This window comes from Talpa occidentalis, unplaced genomic scaffold, assembly GCF_014898055.3.
Source record: "Talpa occidentalis isolate TD23 unplaced genomic scaffold, MPIMG_talOcc4v2.1 talOcc4.10, whole genome shotgun sequence".
Classification (NCBI taxonomy): Eukaryota; Metazoa; Chordata; class Mammalia; order Eulipotyphla; family Talpidae; genus Talpa; species Talpa occidentalis.
This window is the reverse complement of record NW_023600993.1, coordinates 21864181-21885000: the sequence shown is the minus strand read 5'-3', so window position 1 is coordinate 21885000 and position 20820 is coordinate 21864181. Positions and strand designations below refer to the sequence as shown.

Genomic DNA, 20820 nt, shown 5'->3' with positions numbered 1-20820 from the left:
GCACAGAGAGGGGAGCATCCAGGAACCCCCCTCCAGCTCTGTGGTTGGAGGGGTCTTCTAGGATTATTGATGAGCGACAATGTTGCCATATTGGCAATTCAATGCTGTGCCCAACACCTCCACGTTCAGGTCAATTACCTAGTTCAGTCTGCACACTAGGGCCACATCACAGAAGGTGTTACCTGCCTGAGATGTGTCCTGGAACAAAAATGCAGATGAAGTATTTAGAAATTTACAGCAATCTGACAGGCAGGTAGTATGTCTGTGAAAGCTGAGAATAATAAAATTTGAGTCTTAAATTTTATATATGTGTTTTCTTTTATTACAATTTTCTGATGACTCATTTTTATTAGATTTTATAAAAGCCTCAGTACACAGCAGGTTAGAAATAAAAACAACAGGCCCCACCACACAGAGTTTGAGAAACAAGTACTCTGTTAGTGCCAATTCTCTGAGGTACGTGCTAGATAAAAACCATTTGAATGCAATGTAGAAGGAAGGCAAAACTCAAGCTTTCTACCAGTGTCAAAGGAGATTTCTGGGTCATAAAGACAAGCTTATAAACTAACCCTGGAAAGCTGTGTAAAGAAATGAAGCCCCTAGAAGAGGAGAATTGGGGATAGGAACAAAGAAGAAAGGAATCATTTTCTCCAGCATGAGCAAGGAACTCCAAAATGAGACACGTTCACACATAAAATAGGCCATGAAGCATACGGAATATCTTTACTGGTCCAGGGAACATTTGAACTCTTGCCCTCTCAGCTTTTCTGGTTAAAGTGTAAATTAAGCAGTGTTTTCCCTAAGCAGTTTTGGTGAATGTCTCCAGATGCCTTGACCACATTCTTTACCAAGTCTCGGTTACTTCATGCAGTTCATATGTATAAAAATATGCATAAAACATAGACCAGTGATGCATGTAAGTAATATAATACATTCTGTCACCCAAATAATAGCAAAACAGAACCAAAACACCAACCCCAAGGGTATCAGCCTGGGGGTTTTCAGCATAATTTTATAGTCTTGACTTTATCTAACTCAGAAACAATGGAACTAAAATGTAAGAAGGAATGTGTATGGCTTACCCTTTACTCTCTCAATGGCATTTTGTTCTTCCTTTGGAGGCTTATTTTTTTCAGCTAATTCTTTGTTATGTCATTGGGAAAAAATTAAATATGACTTTCACTAAGTGTACTCTAACAAACCTATTAAAATATTTCTACAAAAATTAAAACTACTTTTTTAAAAATACCTCCATCTGGATGGTAGAATTATGGGTAGGTACAAATCTTTGAGATAAATGGTGAAACATTTATAGATGAGTTCTAGTGGTAGGAGAAACCGAGAAAGGGTTTAGATTACACAACATTGACAACACAATAAATGTTGATGCTAAAAGATAGACATGTTGAAATTTCTTATACTGTATTATTATATTATTTTCTTAGGGTTTGTGCATGTTTTCAAAAATTCTATAATAAAAGTAAAAAGATGTAAAAATGTGTTAGCATATAGTTTATCTGAAGCTTATTTTTTCCATGAAATCAACAAAAAGGAATAAGTATTTTACATGAATAATAAACTAAAAGTTGTGAGAAACACATTCAAAAGTAATATTTAATACATTTATGTTTTAATATGATGTGACTGGTAACATCAGGCAAAGAATAATGTAGAAAATATAAGAATAAAATGTGAATTTATTGAAAGTGCTGCAAAAATGTAAAATGTTTTCATTTTTCTTGAGTAAAAATATTTGGAAAAGAATTTCAAAATCCAGACAACTAAAAATAAGCATTATTTTTACCAATTGTTTCTAAATAGAAAGGAACTTTAACTGAAAATAAGCAATCATTTTTGCCAATTGTTTCTAAATAGAAAGTGACTTTAAGGATGAAATTAATTAAGAAGATTAATGATTCATCATTTATATTTTTCTATATAAATAAATAAAATTTGTAATTAATTGGTAAGATACATTTACAATCCTTTGGCAATATACCCAGTACAGGTATTCTAGAATCCCAAACAGGGTGCTTTTCACTTACCAACCTATCTTAGCACACAGATTTTAATTATACATCCACATTGATTCAAACTATAAAGGAAAAAGGGGTTTTTTTGGTCTTCAGATTATTTTATTTGTTAATTTACCTTGTATGATTTACTTATTGCTTGGATTGCATATTATAGAACAGTTTTGTTTCATGTGAAAGGATTCTGCCCTAAATTAATATAGTGTGATTTTTAATCCCAATTTAAAGAAAAATAGTACATTGATGGATTGAATGTTTTAAACATTGGCATCAGCAACATGTCTGCAAGTGATCTCCAGAAGATGAAAGAATGAATAAACAAATGGTAAGGAACAGTACTGAAAAACTCAGAAACAGATGTGAATGTTTACTTGGCTGCTGGTTTTTCTCATGTCTACTTATGCATGGTTGGGACTTCAGACTGCATACATAAAATACAATCATAAGTCCTGCTCATAAAATCAACCCGATTTACTATAAGAAATTATGCATGGCAGAATCTCATAGGATATAACCAAAACATTTCTAACTCTGATGCAAGACTCTAGGTCTTACTGAAATCTGCTGGGATCCAGTAAGATGATAATGTTCAAAAGAAGTTAAACACACTTTAAAATCCTTGAGAAAAAGTACTTAACTGTGCAAATGGCCTGGCCAGAAAATCTATCTGTTTTTAAGCCAAGTCCTGATCCATAAGCATTTGCATAGACCTTGATGTGAATCCAGTCCCAGCAACAGTCTTTAACTATTGATTAGATGACCACCCAAAGGGAGAGCTGTAGCACCAGTGAGTCCTTGTTAAACTAATTCTAGGACTGAAAAAAGACAACCATCTCTGATTCAATTTATCATTCTACAGACCAAAGACACCAGAGGCAGATAATTCACAACCTTGTAACATTGATGCATGGTTCAACAAAATGCATACTTACTAAAAAAGGCCAAACATTGTATAGTATGAATTTCATCAAAACAGTATCTTAATGCCTAAGATACCTATACATTGCCAAGCAGCAATAAAAATTCCTGCCTTTTTTCATATCTTAAGAAAAGTAGAAAGAGGGGCATGTGGCAAGAAGACCACAGAACACACTTCAACTGCTACATCATATTGGCTCCTAAGTAGTTATCACAACATCTTTGGAAGTGCAATGAGAAGATTAGTGTTAGCATGAAAGACACAGATCATCAGAGCCTGCACAATGGATATTAAACAAATGAGGGAGAATATGGGCAAAAGGTCAGGTAGAGGCACTGTATTTCCCATTTGTACAGTTTGAACCACCAAGTATAACAGACATCCAGATTTTATTCTCACTAATGCATCAACATGTGAAGCAATATTATATCATCTCCAATTTCTACATGATCCATTTCCTTTTCAGATAACCATTCATCCCAACCACATTTACTCTATTTTAGGGGTCTGCCATGCAGATAGATAGATAGATAGATAGATAGATAGATAGATAGATAGATAGATAGATAGATAGATAGATCCCCAATTCAAATTATTATCTGAAAACATCAGTTGTCAGAGTACCTAGACTTTAATAAATTTGCTTCATTTAGAATTATGGAAAATGCAAAGGAAAATTCTATAAATTTACACAAATTACTTTGTAGAGTGAAATGTACAACAATCTGGTGATGAAGACTTCACAATATTAAAGCACTGCACATCCTTAACCTAGTAGAGTGAGCTTTTTACTATCTGGTCAATGTCATTAACAACTAGACACGTAAAGTACTTTTCATTTTTCCTTTGCCTTTAAAACTATATACTCTGCACAGGTGCTCCACTTAATTCACGACTTGCTTACAAATTGCATTTTAAAAGGGGAAAAGTAAATGAAGATAAACAATTTACAAAATATAAGCAGAATGTAAATGCTACCTTTAAAATATTTAGAAAAGGCACAAACTATAACCTTCCACGCATGTCATAAAACCAGCTATGGGAAAGCTGTTGTGTAGTATGGGGGAGGAAATCATGATTAAGTCACCACAAGGAAGTGAAAAGGAAAGAAAAGACATAAGGTTTAATTTTTTTTCTTTTCTGTGGAGGAGTATTACAACATAGTCGATACACAAAATGACATCTGACATCTGAATTTAATTTGGTCATTTTTATACTTTAAAAAAGGACAGGATAGACAAATGACAATCAAATTTCCATTCCTCTGGTAATCTACACTTGAGGGAAAACTAATGATCATTAACTACTGAGATGGATCTTTTCAAATTAAGGAACAGAGACATTTCTTAAAAAAGAAATGTACATTCATAGCAAATAACCCAGAAAAAACTTAATTGTATGTGATCTTTGAATTCTAATTGAAGGGATTTTTAGTGATCAAAATGTATTATCTTGGGTCAAATTATAGGCATTGCTAGATAATAAGTAGTTTAATCAGATGGTTTCTACTTATCAATAGGTTGAACTGTTCACTCTCTGCAAATGAATTAAATTGCTTGAGTTGTTCAATAAAAATCTGAGCTCCCAACATAGGCAGAATCCTAAGTTAAATATGAAGGTGAGTCAGGCATGGTCTCTAGTCTCCAGTATATTAGGACTATACTGAAAAGTGCAAGGAGGCAAAAGGCTTAAGATTAGACTTTAATAGAAATTCAAAAGAAAGGGGAGTAAGATAAATTTTTATTATTAAATATGATATATTGTTAAAATATCAAAATGTTCATTAGTTTCCAATAAAGTGATCACATTGTTTCTTTTCATTTAAGGATAAAACTTTATAGACAGTACATAGATGGATACATACACACATATATGCATAAACACATACATATATGCATGCATGTACACAGATACTGTTTTATTGTCTTTACAAATTATAAAAAAAAATTGAGGAAATCAAGACTAAGTTTCAAAAATGTAGTAATGGCATCACAATGTCATAATCATTTTAAAACAGTTTCTCAGTCTCAGATTATTGACTTTTTTTTTATAGAGGCATGATTTTTTTTTATTTATTTGTTTGTTTGTTTGTTTGTTTTATTTATACAAGCACTGGGTACAGTCAGAAGCACAGGAGGGTGAGAGAATTCACCAGAGCCAGAGTGGGGAGCAGAGCAGGCAGAAGGACCGAAGACACTGCTGAGGGGAGCAGCGGGCGGCAGGAGAGGTCTGCGCGCCATGTGGGACCCACCTCCGGTGGCCGGGGAGCAGCCGGGGATCGAACCGACGCTGCAGAGGCCGCAGGCAGCTTCGCAACCCAGCGCTCAACGGCTGCGCCACCAGGGAGGCCCATTATTGACTTTTTAGACCAGATACTTGCTTTTTGTATATCTGTGGAGGGGAGGGGACTGTTCATACATTATATAATCTGTAGCAGTCTCCCTGGCTGGCCTTTTCCTACCCTCCAGAGGCCCCAGTTATGACAATCAAAAAATGTTTTAAGACAATACAATTGAGAACCACTATTTAACTGGATCTTTCTGTGGTTACTTTAGATGCCACTTCCTCCAGGAAAACATTCCTGAGCATCCCAGATGAAAACCATTGTCTCCACCATGCACTGTTATGGGTACCCCTCTAGATAACTGTCTACCATACTCAAATAAGTACTTATTTACTCATCTGTGCCACTCTATCGACTGTAAGTTCACGTCATCTAAAAATTGTGTTTCATTCACCATTGGTTCTCCACATAGTAGGCACTTTTTGCATTAACAGTGAGTGAATCAATGAAGTAAAAAGGAAAGAAAATAGGCAGCTGAAATGGCTGATGGAGGAGGGCAGGATTCTTTTCTGTCTCATAGGATGCCAGAAGATATCAGGAGCATGCCCCACCCCAGTTGTGACCATCAAGAATATGTACGGGGCCTCCCCGGTGGCGCAGCGGTTGAGCGCTGGGTTGCGAAGCTGCCCGCGGCCTCTGCGGCGCTGGTTCGATCCCCAGCTGCTCCCCGGTCACCGGAGGAGGGTCCGGTCACCGGAGGAGGGTCCCACATGGCGCGCAGACCTCTCCTGCCGCCCGCTGCTCCCTTCAGCAGTGTACCTCAGTCCTTCTGCCTGCTCTGCTCCCCGCTCTGGCTCTGGTGAATTCTCTCACCCTCCCGCGCTTCTGACTGTACCCAGTGCATGCATAAACAAAACAAACAAACAAATAAATAAATAAAACATGCCTCTATTAAAAAAAAAAGAATATGTACGCATAAAAAAGATTTTAAAAAAAGAAACATAAAATTTATATATATGTGTGTGTATATATATATATATATATATATATATATATATATCTCCACACATGGCCAAATAATCCCTATGGGAAACTTTCTCTGGTTGAGCACCACTGCTAAAAGCTTTTATACAAAAAAATGGCAATTTTTTAGTAAAGTTCAGTTTTGCAGTACTTTTTCAAAAAGATCTTTCATACACTAATGGCTTTGGAATCAGATATATTAAGGAATCCCGATATCAAGTGGACTTCATTTCATTGGATACATTTCACTTTTTGAGCTTTAACTTATTCATTTGTAAAACTGAGACAGTAATAACTACCACAAGTTCCTTCATTTAAAAGAACATTTACTCACTGCTACCTGCTGGACAGATGCTTGGCTTGACTCAGAAAGTATCCCATGGTGGTAGGAACCATCCTGGCCTTTGCTTAGCACTTATGAATTTTATGCTCTAGAGTGGGAGAGGAGCAGTATCCACTTGTCTCTTACATGAAATTTAAATTACAGATTATGTACATAGATTTGATCAAGCTGAACAAGGTTCTAGGAACATACATAAAAGAGCAGCATGAGTTAGACATCATTACCATTTCCCTGAAGAACTGACACTTGAACCATGGCTTGAAGGATATGTGAAAGTCAACTATGAAAGAAGAGGAGGAAAAGATTAGGGAAATTAAATGAGACAATCCATAGAAGCATGAAGGGCAAAGTTCTTCTGGTGCCATCTCTATAAATTATCAATGGATGCAAGGAACAGATTATAAATAATCAACCCATCAATGATAAAATTAAATGATAGGAATAAAACATCAAAGTGGCACTAAATTTAATTTCTTTTTTCTCAACTTAAAGGTACTCATGGTCCTCCCTGGGGACACAAGGTGTTAAGCACAGCACTATGAAGCAATCTGCAGCCTCTGCAGCACGAGTTCAATCTCCAGCCAGCCAGGGAGCAACCCACATGGCACAGCAGACCTCTCCTTTCTCGCCTGCTGCTTCCTTCAACAGTGTATTTTATTCAATCCACCTGTTATCTTCCCCATTCTGTCTCTGGTGAATCCTCTCCCCCTCCCTTACCTCTGGCCTATACCCCAGCTCTTGTATGAATAAATAAACCTTTAAAAAAAGGTTAAAAGAACTAAAATTTAAAAAAAAAAAGGTATTCATGATTCATTTTACAGAGTTTGAATCTTAATGTAATAGTAGTATTATGAGAAAACTATGATAATAAAGTTAAAATAAAATAGTCTTTTTGGAGTATAGGATATTTTTTGTCTTTGACATCTTGACTTTCTGAATAGATACTTTTCCATTATATTGTAGGTTATGTTTAAATTCTTCAGTTAGGAATGAGTATTAGCACATAGTCTGGTTAATAAAGCCCTACTATTCCACTGTGCTAACAGTTACTGAGAAAACTCCAACCACCAGTGAAACAAATCGTTTGGCTGAGAATGGAGCGTTTACCATATGCACGAGTTCCTAATTTCCTGTACATTATCAGTCATTAGCTGGTTTCCTGTGTCCCAGCAAACACTGAGGTGAGCCTTGATAGCCAAGATTGCACATTTCAGACATTAATCCACGGACCATTTCCTCCATATAATATATAATAACCCACTCTATCTGTAGTTCTCTTGTCAAGTACATATGAGAAAAGGCCAATAAGTTCAAGCAAAGGGAAATGGTTAAAAAAAAAAGGAAAAGAAAAACTAACAGTGTACTACTGTAATTATGCTGGGAAAACCCTTTATTAAATATTGGGGAACTCAGATGGCTACAGGGAGAGCAGAATGGGAAAAAAAAATCAGAACATGAAGCTCCCTCATAGCATCTAAAGATTTTTTTAGGACACAGAGTATACCCAAATGGATAACTATAGCCATGCCCTTCCTTCAGAGCCTGGAAGTATTCCTCATTGGTGAAAGATATTTCCCAAGGTGGGGAAGTAATACATCTGGATCCTTCTTAACTCTGCTCAAAATTTTCCTGTCTAAGTTGACCCATAGGAGATGTCACCCTTATCCCTTCCTCTGCTTTATCTAGTTGAGCTCAAGACTAAACTAAAAAAGGCACTGACAAAGATTTTTTACTAACAAAGATTCAGACAAAGAAGACTGCATCTAACAGTTCACCACAGAATTACTAATTTTCACTTTCAATATTCTAATTATTTACCATTTAAATGTTCAGGGCTGTGTTACTACTTTATTTACAATTAAAATTATATGCACAATGGAATATTTAAATAGTATAATAGAGAGACAGTCTGATTTTTAATACTGTGAGCATTACTGACGATATTTTATTAAGGTTAACACTTGTCCTTTAATTTTTGCCATACACAAAACAAGTTTACCATTTGTCCTGGGTATATCATTTCATCATTCTGAATATTTCTGGAATCTCTTTATATTCCCTTCTAGCTCAAAAATATGTCTCTATATGGCAATTGATTAATGGTTAAATATGTATCCATTTAATCACAAAAATCTACAAAGAGCTGAAGAGACTCAATAAAAACAAAGTAAATAATCCAGTAAAAAAATGGGCAGAAGAGCTAAAAAGGAACATTTCCAAAGAGAAATGCAAATGGCCAACAGGAATATGAAAAAAATGTTCAGCATCATTTGTAATCAGGGAAATGCAAATCACAACTACAATGAGATACAATCTTACATCAGTGAGAATGACACATATTAAAAAAATTAGCAACAACAAATGCTGGTGAGGATGTGGAGAAAAAGAACTCTCCTGCACTGCTGGTGGGAGTGTAAACTGGTCCAACTGCTGTGGAAAGCTGTGTGGAGATTCCTCAGCCTGCTAAAGATGGAGCTTCCATATGATCCAGCAATTCCACTCCTAGGTATTTACCCAGAGGACACAGAATCATAAATTCAAAAGGGCACCTGCAACCCTATGTTTATAACGGCACTATTTACAATAGCTAAGCTTTGGAAACAACCCAAATGCCCAAAATATAGATGACTGGATCAAGAAGATGTGGACATATACACAATGGAATATTACTCAGCAATCAAAAAAAGATAAACTCATGTAATTTGTAGCAACATGGATGGAGCTGGAAGGGATCATACTTAGCAAAATAAGCTTGAAAGAAAAAGAAAAAAAATACTGGATGGTCTTACTCACAGCTGAATTTAGAAAACCTAAATAAGAGACCAGGAAAAATATTAACTATAATAAAGTAAAAATCAAAATCAGCAAGCAATTATAAACCAGAAACACACTATGGGAGGAGGGATTAGGGTCAAAATAAGAGGGGTGGGGATTGTATGGGGAATATAACGAAGATGAAACTGTATACAATGTGCAAAAATGAAAAATGATGTAAAAATACATAAAATAAAAAAGAAAGAAAAAATGCATCCATTTAATAATAGATATACCTTTGGAATCTAATAATTTATGGAATATATTATAGTAAAAGGTCCCAATATTTCATAATTTCAAAGATCAAATCAACCAACTGTAGTAATGATCTAGCAACATGTAAGTGTAACCTCAAATTAACATGTTGTACCTCTTAAACTTACACAATGTTATATTTCAAATCTATCTCAATAAAGCTGAGAGGATAGTCATACAGTCAAGCACCACAGAAATAGCTAGAGAGCAGCATTACTAACTTTATGGCTTCTTAGAAGGAACAAGACTTTGGAACCAGATAGATTTTGGTTCTAACCCTAACCCTAACCCCAATTCAAGCTAACTGTGAGTGTCTTTGTGAATTTGTGTCATCCCCTTCTATCAACTGGGTATAATAATACTTCCCAGTATTCTAGCAAGGATTAAATGGGATAATAACCATATAAACCCTTAGCCCATTCACTACCAAAGCAGGTAATCCACAAAATAATTTCCTTTACCTTCACATCCTCTTATCTTTTTCCCTGACGCCTTTTAGAACAGATACAGTTAAAGGAGTTTAAGAGAGTTATAGAGTGCACCAGTTGTAATTGTGTAAAGAAAAGGTAGACCATAAGACCATGCACCCAACAGGTTTCTCCATGGTAGGACAGTAAACCATCATTAAGAATAACATCTTTAATTTATAATTCTAACATTCTTTCTGATGCATCCAACAATTATTCTTTAAGGCACAGTGCAAACTAAGATGCAGAAAACAATGAATCTTGACTAGAATTAAAGGCCAGGGAAGCTCCCATTCTTTCTCATCATATGCTCACATGGAAAGATATCTGTGTAACATACCTGGCCCTTTCTGTACTTGTCTACTCACTTTATACCAAGAATTGGGAGGAGTGATGACATGACTGGTGATTTTGAGAGCAGGAATCCAACAAGCATGGCTCATCAATTCCCTTCCTTCTCCTTGGGTGCTGTCTGTCAGCAGACAATACATTCACTATGTTCTTCTAGGTCTTTTAGAAAGATAAGCTCTTATCCATTTTCAGGGAAGCCCATACTTCTCTAGAACTCACTATGACTGGATGAATCTAATTCTGGCATTCAGTATTAAAATATTCATTTTCCTCATAAACCTAAACTACATTTTCTCATTACAGTGTAACCCAGTAATTTAATCGATATTTTTCATATTTTAATGTACTTTGCCTCATTCAGTGAGATGAGAATCTACATTGGAAAAAGTTAAGTTTTCAGATAGACCTGCTTCTCAGTCCACAACAATGGAGACCAGAGAAAGGATCCATCCCTTGACTTTTAGTTAAAACCATTAAAGCAGCAAATGAAGATTATTCATTATTAAATTTCTCAATAACGTATCAAAAATGAGTTACTGATAGGGATCAGCCTGATTGACTCATTGCATTCAGAAAGGCAATGTGAAAGAGTTGATAAATGGAAGAAAACTTTTATTTTTACATATATACTGAGGGAAATCTGTATTTGTTCACCTGCCAGAGATCACAACTATCACACAAATGTAAGGTACATTTCTTTTACTATTTTTTGATTTATTGTTATTTCATTTATTGTTGTTGAATGCAAGGAAAACAGGAATTTCTATTGAAATGCAAAGCCCCCATTGCACTTGAAAAGACCTACTAGAGTCCTTGCAGAGGCACATTATAGCACCCACAAGAAGATTATGTAAATCATTTGGTAGAAGCTAATATAAATATTTAACTTCAGAGGACTCTGATTCAAAAAATGTGAGATAATTAACAAATAGGATTAAGATCAACCCTGACAATTTCAATATTGGACTTTGAATCCCTGCATTCAGCATTAGGATCAGAAAAAAAAAAAAATTGAGCCAAGTTGACATAGTCAACAAAGCAGACATTCACAAATATTTTACAAACATATGAAAAACGAATGACTGGTATTTCTATTACAGACATCTTGAAAAATCTCAATCATGATGAAAATAATGCTTGGTGTTTTTTAGAGATGTTTTTCTGTTGGAAATGTGTCCCATAGGAGTATGTGATACAAGTATTCATTTCACAAAATGAGATAGAGCAAGATTTCATTATATGGCTTCACCCAAGAGCAATTCTTTGGAATTACAGTTAATTAAAGCATATTCCATAATAGTGATATAGGGTATATCTTGTCACATCTTTATATCTGCCAGTACAACAGGACAACACAATCTGAAGTAGTATAGGAAGAAAATGTTTACTGACTCAATTAGAATTTGTTTCATATGAGAAACATCTTCTGATAGATGTAGCACTATGATGATTTGAACACAGAAAACCCATAAAATAATATAAAGGAGGAAATTATAGTGGTGTATCCAAAAGGAGGAAATTATAGTGGTGTATCTAACTCTTCTCTATTAAGAAGATAAAGAGTATATATGATAACAAAACTCAAACAAGTCAGCTCACTAAAAAGTCTGCATTATTATGAATTACTAACTGTTTGATATAATGTTCTTATAATATATTATAGTTTGATTTTCTCATTGTTTTTAAATCTCCATTCAAATGTCACCTAATTAGACAGACTTTGCTTGACCACTCTACCTAATGTGCAACCTGACCAGGCTTTCAGCCACCACCCCTGTCCACTCAATAATTCAGTGTATTACTGAATTATAGAAAATCATATCTATATATATACTATATGTGTATGTGACACAAATATTCATTTTACAAAATGAGATGGAATAATATTTCATTATATGGCATCATCCAAGAGCAATTCTTTGGAATTACAATTAGTTCCAAATAACATATGTATTATACATGAATGCACACATGTATATACGTAGTATATTATATATATATCATATGCAAATGTATAACTTGCATGCAGGAAAACTGGATATACATGTATGTATACATACACATATGCATCTTTGTTCATTTCCTATCTTCCACAAGTAGAATGAGATCTTGATAAAACTTTGTTTGGTTCTATGCTATGTCCACAGCATAAAGAACAATCTTTCTTCATAATAGACATAGTAAACATGCAACATAAGGATGCTGAAAAACTAGGAGAATGAAAGAGATTCCTACCTAAATTCCAGGCTATTTCTTATCCCTTTGCGAAATATTTTGGATACAGACAAATTATACATACATACATACATACATACATACATACATATAATATATATATATATATATATATATACACATCTGTCCTTCTTTCAAGTTTTTGCAATAAAATACCTGTACATTATTATTTTGGTATTAGAATTTCTAGAAAGCATTTGCCCATCATTATTTAATGTATGACTTGAGATCCTCACCCCATCTCAGGAAGCCAGGTCTCCTTTATCACACACTACTGAAGTTGTTGTAAAACAATGTCTCTCACCTTCCTACATGAAAGTCTTTGAGAAACATTCTTGTCTGACTGGTTTTCCACTAGACTCCACCAATTGTAGTGACCCAAGACACCAAATAGACTATTTACTTTCATCTCCCTAGGAATGGTAAAAAAGAGAATATTACTATTACCTTAGACTATCAGAGTCTGATTGAGCCTGGCATATGTGCCTCTGCATTCATAAGAGTAACATTCATAGGGCCTCCCCTGGTGGCGCAGTGGTTGAGCAATGAGGTGCAAGGCTGCCTGCAGCCTCTGCAGCACTGGTTCGTTCCCTGGCTGCTGGCAAGGGTCACACAAACACAAACACACACACACACACACACACACACACACACACCCCAAAAAAGTAACATTCATAGATTAAGTCATAACATGAGGTTAAAGGTTGAACCTATAAAAATGTTCTAGAATATTCTATGGAGTAGACCCTTCCTCCCTTAACTAAAATTCTCCTACTGGACTATAATTGTTAGGGTTACACTGAAGTGATATTTTTGGTTAATAAATAATATGCATACACATTTCAATTCATAGAAATAGTTTTGTAATATTCATTGACATTTTGCTCTGTAACTTTTGAAATTCAAGTTTTAAAAAATCTACTCATTTTGAATTTTTTCCAAAAGAGAACCACTAGTTATGTCACTGATCTATAAGAGAATTCCTTTCTTATTGTCCCAATCTGATACTCTGCTATAGTTGATGTGGTCTTTTTATATTATCCCCACATTTGACCCAATATTTTTATGTTATGTCAGGTGTGCTTGAAATCCTCTTGGACATTTAGCCTCTTTTCTATCCTTCCACTTTGATTTATTCCCCATATTCCACAGTGGGGTGACTCGCCTTCAGTAATTGGAATGGCAGCCCTAATAGTAAACTTGATAAAGCCTTATATAAATGCACTACAAGATAGTGACTCCTCTGCAGGCTTTTCATCTAGAAAGAGATGTTTTGTGTTTACTAATATCTGAAATGACCAAAGCAAGTAATTAATGGTGTGACTGGTAAAAATGGTGCCTGTTCAATTTTTAGAATATTCCCAGAACCTCTGAATATATATCCAGGAAAATTCAACTTCTATAACTTTGCAGGCCTCCAAGGTTGCTTGAAGGAGACCATAGGAAATAAAGAACAAGGAGATGTCTCTGTATGACAGACAGAAACTATGTAATAGGTTAACCAAGGAATTTCCTGTACTAACTCATGCAAGAATTCTATTTCTGCTCAGCAGGATTTGTTTTGGATTAGTAATAATTGATTTCTGCTTTTTTCCCATTCCCTCAGTTCCTAAGTCATAATCTTCCTTTACTTTCATGAATACTGCTATTTTTACACTGTTTTATCTTGTGATAATTCAGACAAATAAGTTGTCTTTAAACTATGGGTTTCCAAACTATGAGAAACAGTCATATCTGGGCCTACTGGAGTTGACAATACGTCAGCTGTGATTATAGAATGGTATTGAGGCGGGCACCCTTGGGGAAGGTATATATGCATACAACCCCAAATATATGAATAATAAGGGGGAACTACTTCTAATTTTCCCTACTAGTGGCCAAAGAGCTTAAATATTCATTATCTCAGACTCCCTTGCAGCTAAGTGGGAAATCATATGATTCAGTATTGGCCACTGAGATGTGAACACAAGTTCCTGAGACATTATGAACAAGCTTTTAGAAGGGCAGAATCAGCTATCATGATCCTTCAGCCATTCCACTGTCCTTTTGTTCTCCCTAAAATGTGGATGCAGTAGTCAGAGTTTTAGAAACGAACATGTAAATATATGGAAAATATTACTCATAAAGAAAGACAGAGCTGTCTTGATCTCTGTTGGCAGCTTAAAACAATTGGTTTTGATGGCTAGCAAGGTTAAACTGCTCTTGCATATTTTCCCTTAGATCTTTACTTTAAATCATTGGTTTAAAAATCTTAAATTTTGTTATAACATTCAGTTTTAAGAATAAAGACCCTGTATATTCTTCAACAGGTCTTCCTCAATGGACAACACCAAAATGAGGAAATTAACACTGATAGAATCCTTTGCCTTTATTTGTATTTCAGCAGTTTTACATGAACTACTTAGTGGAATATATGTGCAGAGAGGGAGGGGTTATTTAATTTAATTTTATAGGATTTTAAAAAGTGTGTAGAGTTGGGTGACCAACATCACAGTAAAGATACAGAAAATTTTCAAGGAAATGTAGACTTCTATAACCACACCTATTTTCCCTGATAGTCAGCCACTAGTTCCTGATAACCATTTCTATGTTCTCCATTTCTATAGTTTTGGCATCTTCAGAATGTTATACAAATTAAATCAAGCCATAAACAACATATTTTTTTTTCTTTTATTCACTCATTCTGGAGATCCATCTGGGTTGTTGTTATATTTACGGAGGCATTTTTTTGAACAATGTTTTTTTTTCCCTAAAAACCTTGAGGTTGGCCAGAAGAATAATAGACAATATCCCTCATCATAATCTATAGCAATCTTGGGAGATAGACTTATTGTTAAAAATTCAGAACAATAAGAAATTTTATCCAACCTTGAGTCTCTGCTACCTAGCACAATTCTGTAACTTAGTAGTCAATAAAAATGTTTGTTAATTGATACTAGTTATATTTCTTTAGAAAATTTTGTGATAACAAAACATAGAGCATAGGTCATTAGAATTTATAGAAGTTTCATTAACAAATTTGAATTTAATGTATAACATTTATTGAACAATTATCAGTTATTGAGTTCTTATAACCTAAGTACTATGCTAAAGTCTTTGTGTATTTTTAAATTAATTCTCACAGGAGTTTTATAACCTATTATTGATTGTTTGAAGATATTTAAATAGTTTAGCCAAAATCACACAGCCAGGTTGTACCAGAGATGGGATCCAAGGCTAAGTTTATCTCCCTCTAAACCTACGCTCTTAAATACTGTGTGTGACTAAAATATTCTAAATATATTGTCCTTAAAGAGCCATATGGATCCCTAAAAGCCTTGTTTGGCATAAAAGAAAGTATACAGAAACTTTTACTCTGTGATAATGGCTATACATTATTAACCAATTACTACTTGCTGTATGACTTACTATTTAATTCCTCTTTATAAATTAGTTGATTTTTTTCATGTAAACAATGGAATAAGTTAGCTACATAAAAAGGATTCACTTGGAGAGCTCTATACAGCTCCAGGGTGCTATGGGAATCTAGATTACTTGTAGTATTTTGCTTTCAAGTCCTGGAGTCATTACAATGTGGCACCACAACCTGCATAGTAGGATATTGACAAGAATACAGGAGGCGATTCAGTAGATACTTAAATGGCAAAAAATATAGTGCAAGCTGCACACACCCTGCAGACTACAAGTTTATATGATAATAAATAATAGTTATCACCAGGACAAAGGAAAAAATGCCATGAAATCCAATAGCTCAGTGAGAAATCTGCTAATACAGGTGGTCAAGCTTGTTCTATTTCATTGTCAAAGGGAGGCTATTTATTTGCTTCTGGGTAGTTAAATTACAGAGTCATTTACTGCTGAAAGCTTTCCAGTAGGCAGATGTGGATCTAAATCTCTGGCTCTAAATTCAAAGTGTGTGAGAAGGGGGATTCAGAATTTACTTCATTGACAGTGTAATTAATACTGTAGACATCATGAAATAATTCCAGAAATAAAAAGATTTCCTTTAAACATTCTAGTTGGAATCTCCCTACTATGTGTATTGGTCATGGGCTAAGATCAAAATGCCGACTATAATGCATTATCTTTTTAGAAACTCTTTAAAATACTTTTCATTTGGTAGCCTGCCATTTAGGTTAGATCGTTGATTGGGGAGAAAGAATGCATATGTGCATGCATGTGTAAGAGGAGTGAGAGAGACAAAGACTAAGAAGGATTCCTTGCATAGCAGAATGAACAGAAATGGAGGTAAAATATTCATAATGGCCCCTCAGTACTGATAAAATTACTGCCAACTTTCTTTGCCTGTTGTGCAGGATGGCAATTGAATATACATATTTTGAGAACATCTGAAACACTGGAGATTATACACACTGTTTTGATTATATCTAAACTACTGCAATCTAGTGATTTTCTGAGTTTGGCAGTTTACCTGCGGACTAGATCAAAGCCATTCCAATAACACTTTTTTTTCCTTAAGTATTTTTATAATCATTTTCTTCCCATAGGTGTTGTCTTTAATTCCAAATTCAAGATTTATATTTTGTGTGTTTAACGATTATATTTTATCATTTGTATCTTGGGCATAAGAAGTCACTACCTCAGCTGACATTGACTCTAAGCCAAGTAACCTTTAAACCAAGACATGTGTGTAATTTCCTTATTAATTACAAATATTAACTTCATCAATCTTAGTTCATGACCAAATACAAAGCTTCCAGGCACAATCCTGATGAGGAATAAATTACACAGCTGAAAAATTCAAATTCTAATTTATACTGCCTTGAAAACAATTAATGTGTCATAAAGGGCAATGAATGCCCCAAAGTAATCTATATGGAAAGTGACCCACAACAAAAGGTTAGCAATTATGGGTGGTATCTGCTTGCTAGAAGACACTGAGATGAAGAAAACTAAATATCTCACCTCTAGTTATCTAAGGTTGAGCTTGGACAATGTTGTCAGAGATTGCTAATAATCAGAACAAAAACCAAATGCCCAAAAATTTGATAACTTTGTTGTTATGCCATTTAGTTCTCACAGAAACAATTACAATAAGTATACATATGGATATGATATAAATTCATATATCAGAATTTCAAGATCTATGGTTGTTGTACCTAACTATTGAGAATCATAACACAAACAAATTAAGTAACAATAATCAGAAAAAATTATGTGTTTTCACATGAAAAAGATTAACCTTCTCTCCCCAAGTAATTGACATTGTTAAATATGTGCATGTAATTCCATGTCATTTTTAATTAAATATGTAGATTCTTATAACTTCCACTGCAATCAGAATAGAAAACTACTGCAATTGATTAATTTTTGAATATAAATATACATTAGATAACTTCAGACAGAAAGTTCCACATTATTTGCTATATATAACAATTAGTATTTAAAATTATCAATACCTGGGAAAATTTTTTTTGGTAAAATCTATTTCTAAAGGTCAGTGGGAAATTCTCACAATGTGGATAAGGTATACTTTGGTTAAACTGCACAGATCAGACAACCTCATCACTCAGTGACCAGCTCCTCCAACATGAGAGTGAGCAAGGATTAAGCACACACCTTATTGAAGACAATCTGCTAAGAACCATACTACTCCAAAACAGTTTACCAGTGAAAAGTCTAGATAAACACATGCATGCACATGTCAACTCCTTTCTCACGCAAACAGAACACTTCATAGAGCCATCATATCATGAATACGGTTACATAGCAAAAGAGCACACAAATAAATACACACAAAGAAACAATGAAATAAACTGGCCAGATTCTTTCAAGGCAAATTTACTGCTTCTTATTTCCCCTAAAATGCAAATTAAAATCCAAATGTTTGTAAATTCCAATTCTGATTCAATTCACAACAATGTAGGATCACAGAAGAAAAAAGTCTAAATACCATTCTTACCTTGGCCATCTGTGCCTGGACGCCATTTGCCTTGAGAGATGCTACTGCTTTCTGTGCAGCTGCAGGACTGTCAAAATCTACAAAACCATAACCTGTGAAAACACAGAGCCCCTTGTTAGTTCTCACGAATAACTGCATCTCTATCATACAGTGACTATTGGTGTCACACTTGCACTCATGATCCAGGTTGAAAACTATGGTTATGTCATGACTTTTATTGATGAGATATTGCTGAGGTTTTGAAAATTAACTTTAGGAATAGTTTTGTTGTTGTTGTTGTTATTTTCAACATTCTATGTTCCTCATTCTTGCAGCAAATCCATTATTGTGGCAAATGACTTAGTAAAGTAATTTTTCAATTGCTTTACTTTTTATCAAAGTAGCATTGGTTTAACACACTATATACATCAACTGAAGTAATGAGTTCTTATACCAAGAAATAAATGAAAAATAAGAACCTAAATCTATGATTCTTAACATGTGCAGAAAGATATTGCAATCTATTTAATCAAGAAATAGTAACTTATTTTTTAGAGATTTCTTTGCAGATAGAATATGCAATCAGTCACTTGATTTGGACTAATTTGGTGAGTAAGGTAGAGATTAACTTATACATCTGAAGAGGTATGTAAATAGTATTTTAACCCAATGCAACTTTGATAAAAAATAATGCAATTAAAAATTATTTACCATGTCCTATCTTCAGTGGATTTGCATCAAGAATGGGGACTACAGAATGTTGAAAATAATAAGAAAAATCTATTTCTAAAGTTAATTTTCAAAATCTCAGCAAAATCTCATCAATAAAAGTCATGACAGAACTTACCTAAAGTTACTATGAGTAACCTCAACAACACCTGGCATAATAATAGGCCTTCAACAAATAGATGGGAAATGAATGAATAAATAAGGATTGTGGATGAGAGTCAGGGTTTCAACATAGTTCTAGCTAATTTCTATACCCATGCTTATTACCTAAAGGACAGTCTCTCTCTCCAGGATAACATCTTAATAAACTAGACACTTAAGTGATCTGGGCTAAGAGAGATTGTAATGATATTCAAGCTTCTTTTTTTATTATTTATTTTTATGTATATATATATATATATATCACATCATTTTTCATTTTTTTACAATGTTTGCTTTCTTTTCCCTGGTGTAGTCCCCATAGTCAAGCTTCATTTAAAAATAGGAAACAAAATGCACACACAATAAAATAAATAAAAGTAAAAAACAAAGACCCATGCCACTTACTTGCAACTGAGTAGAATTTGAAGAGGGTGCAAGAGTAGGCTGGTTCTATGATTGTGTGCCAATGTCAGTGTGTATATAAAAGGGGAGGTTAAAGAAATAGCTAGTAAAACAGAATCAATGGAGAGTGGATTCTGCATGCCCATAAACTAGCTGATATTAGTCCAGGGCGTAGCCTATAAATATGTAACTGACAATAACAATGTCAGTTGCCAAGTATATTTCAAAATAAAAATGCTCAAGAATGAGTATGAGGACAGTTTGGTTTGACATATCCACAAAACCTACCCTATGTCCCCTAGCCCTGTTCTCAGCTGTCAGGCAAGGATTTACTCTGTGCTTTCATACCTGTCTCACTTAGAAGTTCTGAGATGATCAGTGAAACAAACTGCTAATCATGCACCGGGACAGCCCCGCCCCAGTAACCAAAGAAGCATGCAAGGGAATTCAATTACCAAGTTGTTTCTTTTAATTAACTTTTTAATTTTCTCCCCTCGAATCCCTTCTTCTTTTTTCCCCTCCCAGCATGCTATCCTAAAATGAACTTGTAACACAGCAGTATACCATAAAATGCTCTTGAAAAGCTGGGCAGAGAAGCTGTGAAGTTTGTCTTTCTAATCCAAAAGGAAACCTGCTCTGTAAGTACTGCTAATTCTCTTCCCACAAAAATTCAGATTCTTTGAGTAATATGGGCACCACTACCCACTAAGACAAATAAGACAGGGTTCTAGGGGGGAAAAAAGAGGGGAAACAGAGCAAAATAAGTAAAATAAGTTAGGAAGTAGAATTAGAGCAGAGGAAACTAAAATTTAGATATTTCCATCTATGTGCTTGATACTATGCTGGGTTGCCTACATATTAATGACTGGTGAACTTATAATAGTCTCATGTACTACTGGCCTCAATCCCATTCATGTGTCTG

At 34.6% G+C, this 20820-nt stretch overlaps 1 protein-coding gene across 8 annotated transcripts in view; it reads right to left on the bottom strand.

Moving 5' to 3' along the window:
- RBMS3 (RNA binding motif single stranded interacting protein 3) overlaps positions 1 to 20820 on the bottom strand; it is a 661354-nt gene that overhangs the window by 369306 nt on the left and 271228 nt on the right. For all 8 annotated transcript variants that reach the window (XM_037525598.2, XM_054692904.1, XM_054692902.1 and 5 more), the window contains exon 4: positions 18648 to 18739. In XM_037525598.2, the coding sequence (XP_037381495.2) occupies positions 18648 to 18739 (92 nt within the window). The remainder of the gene's footprint in view (positions 1 to 18647; positions 18740 to 20820) is intronic.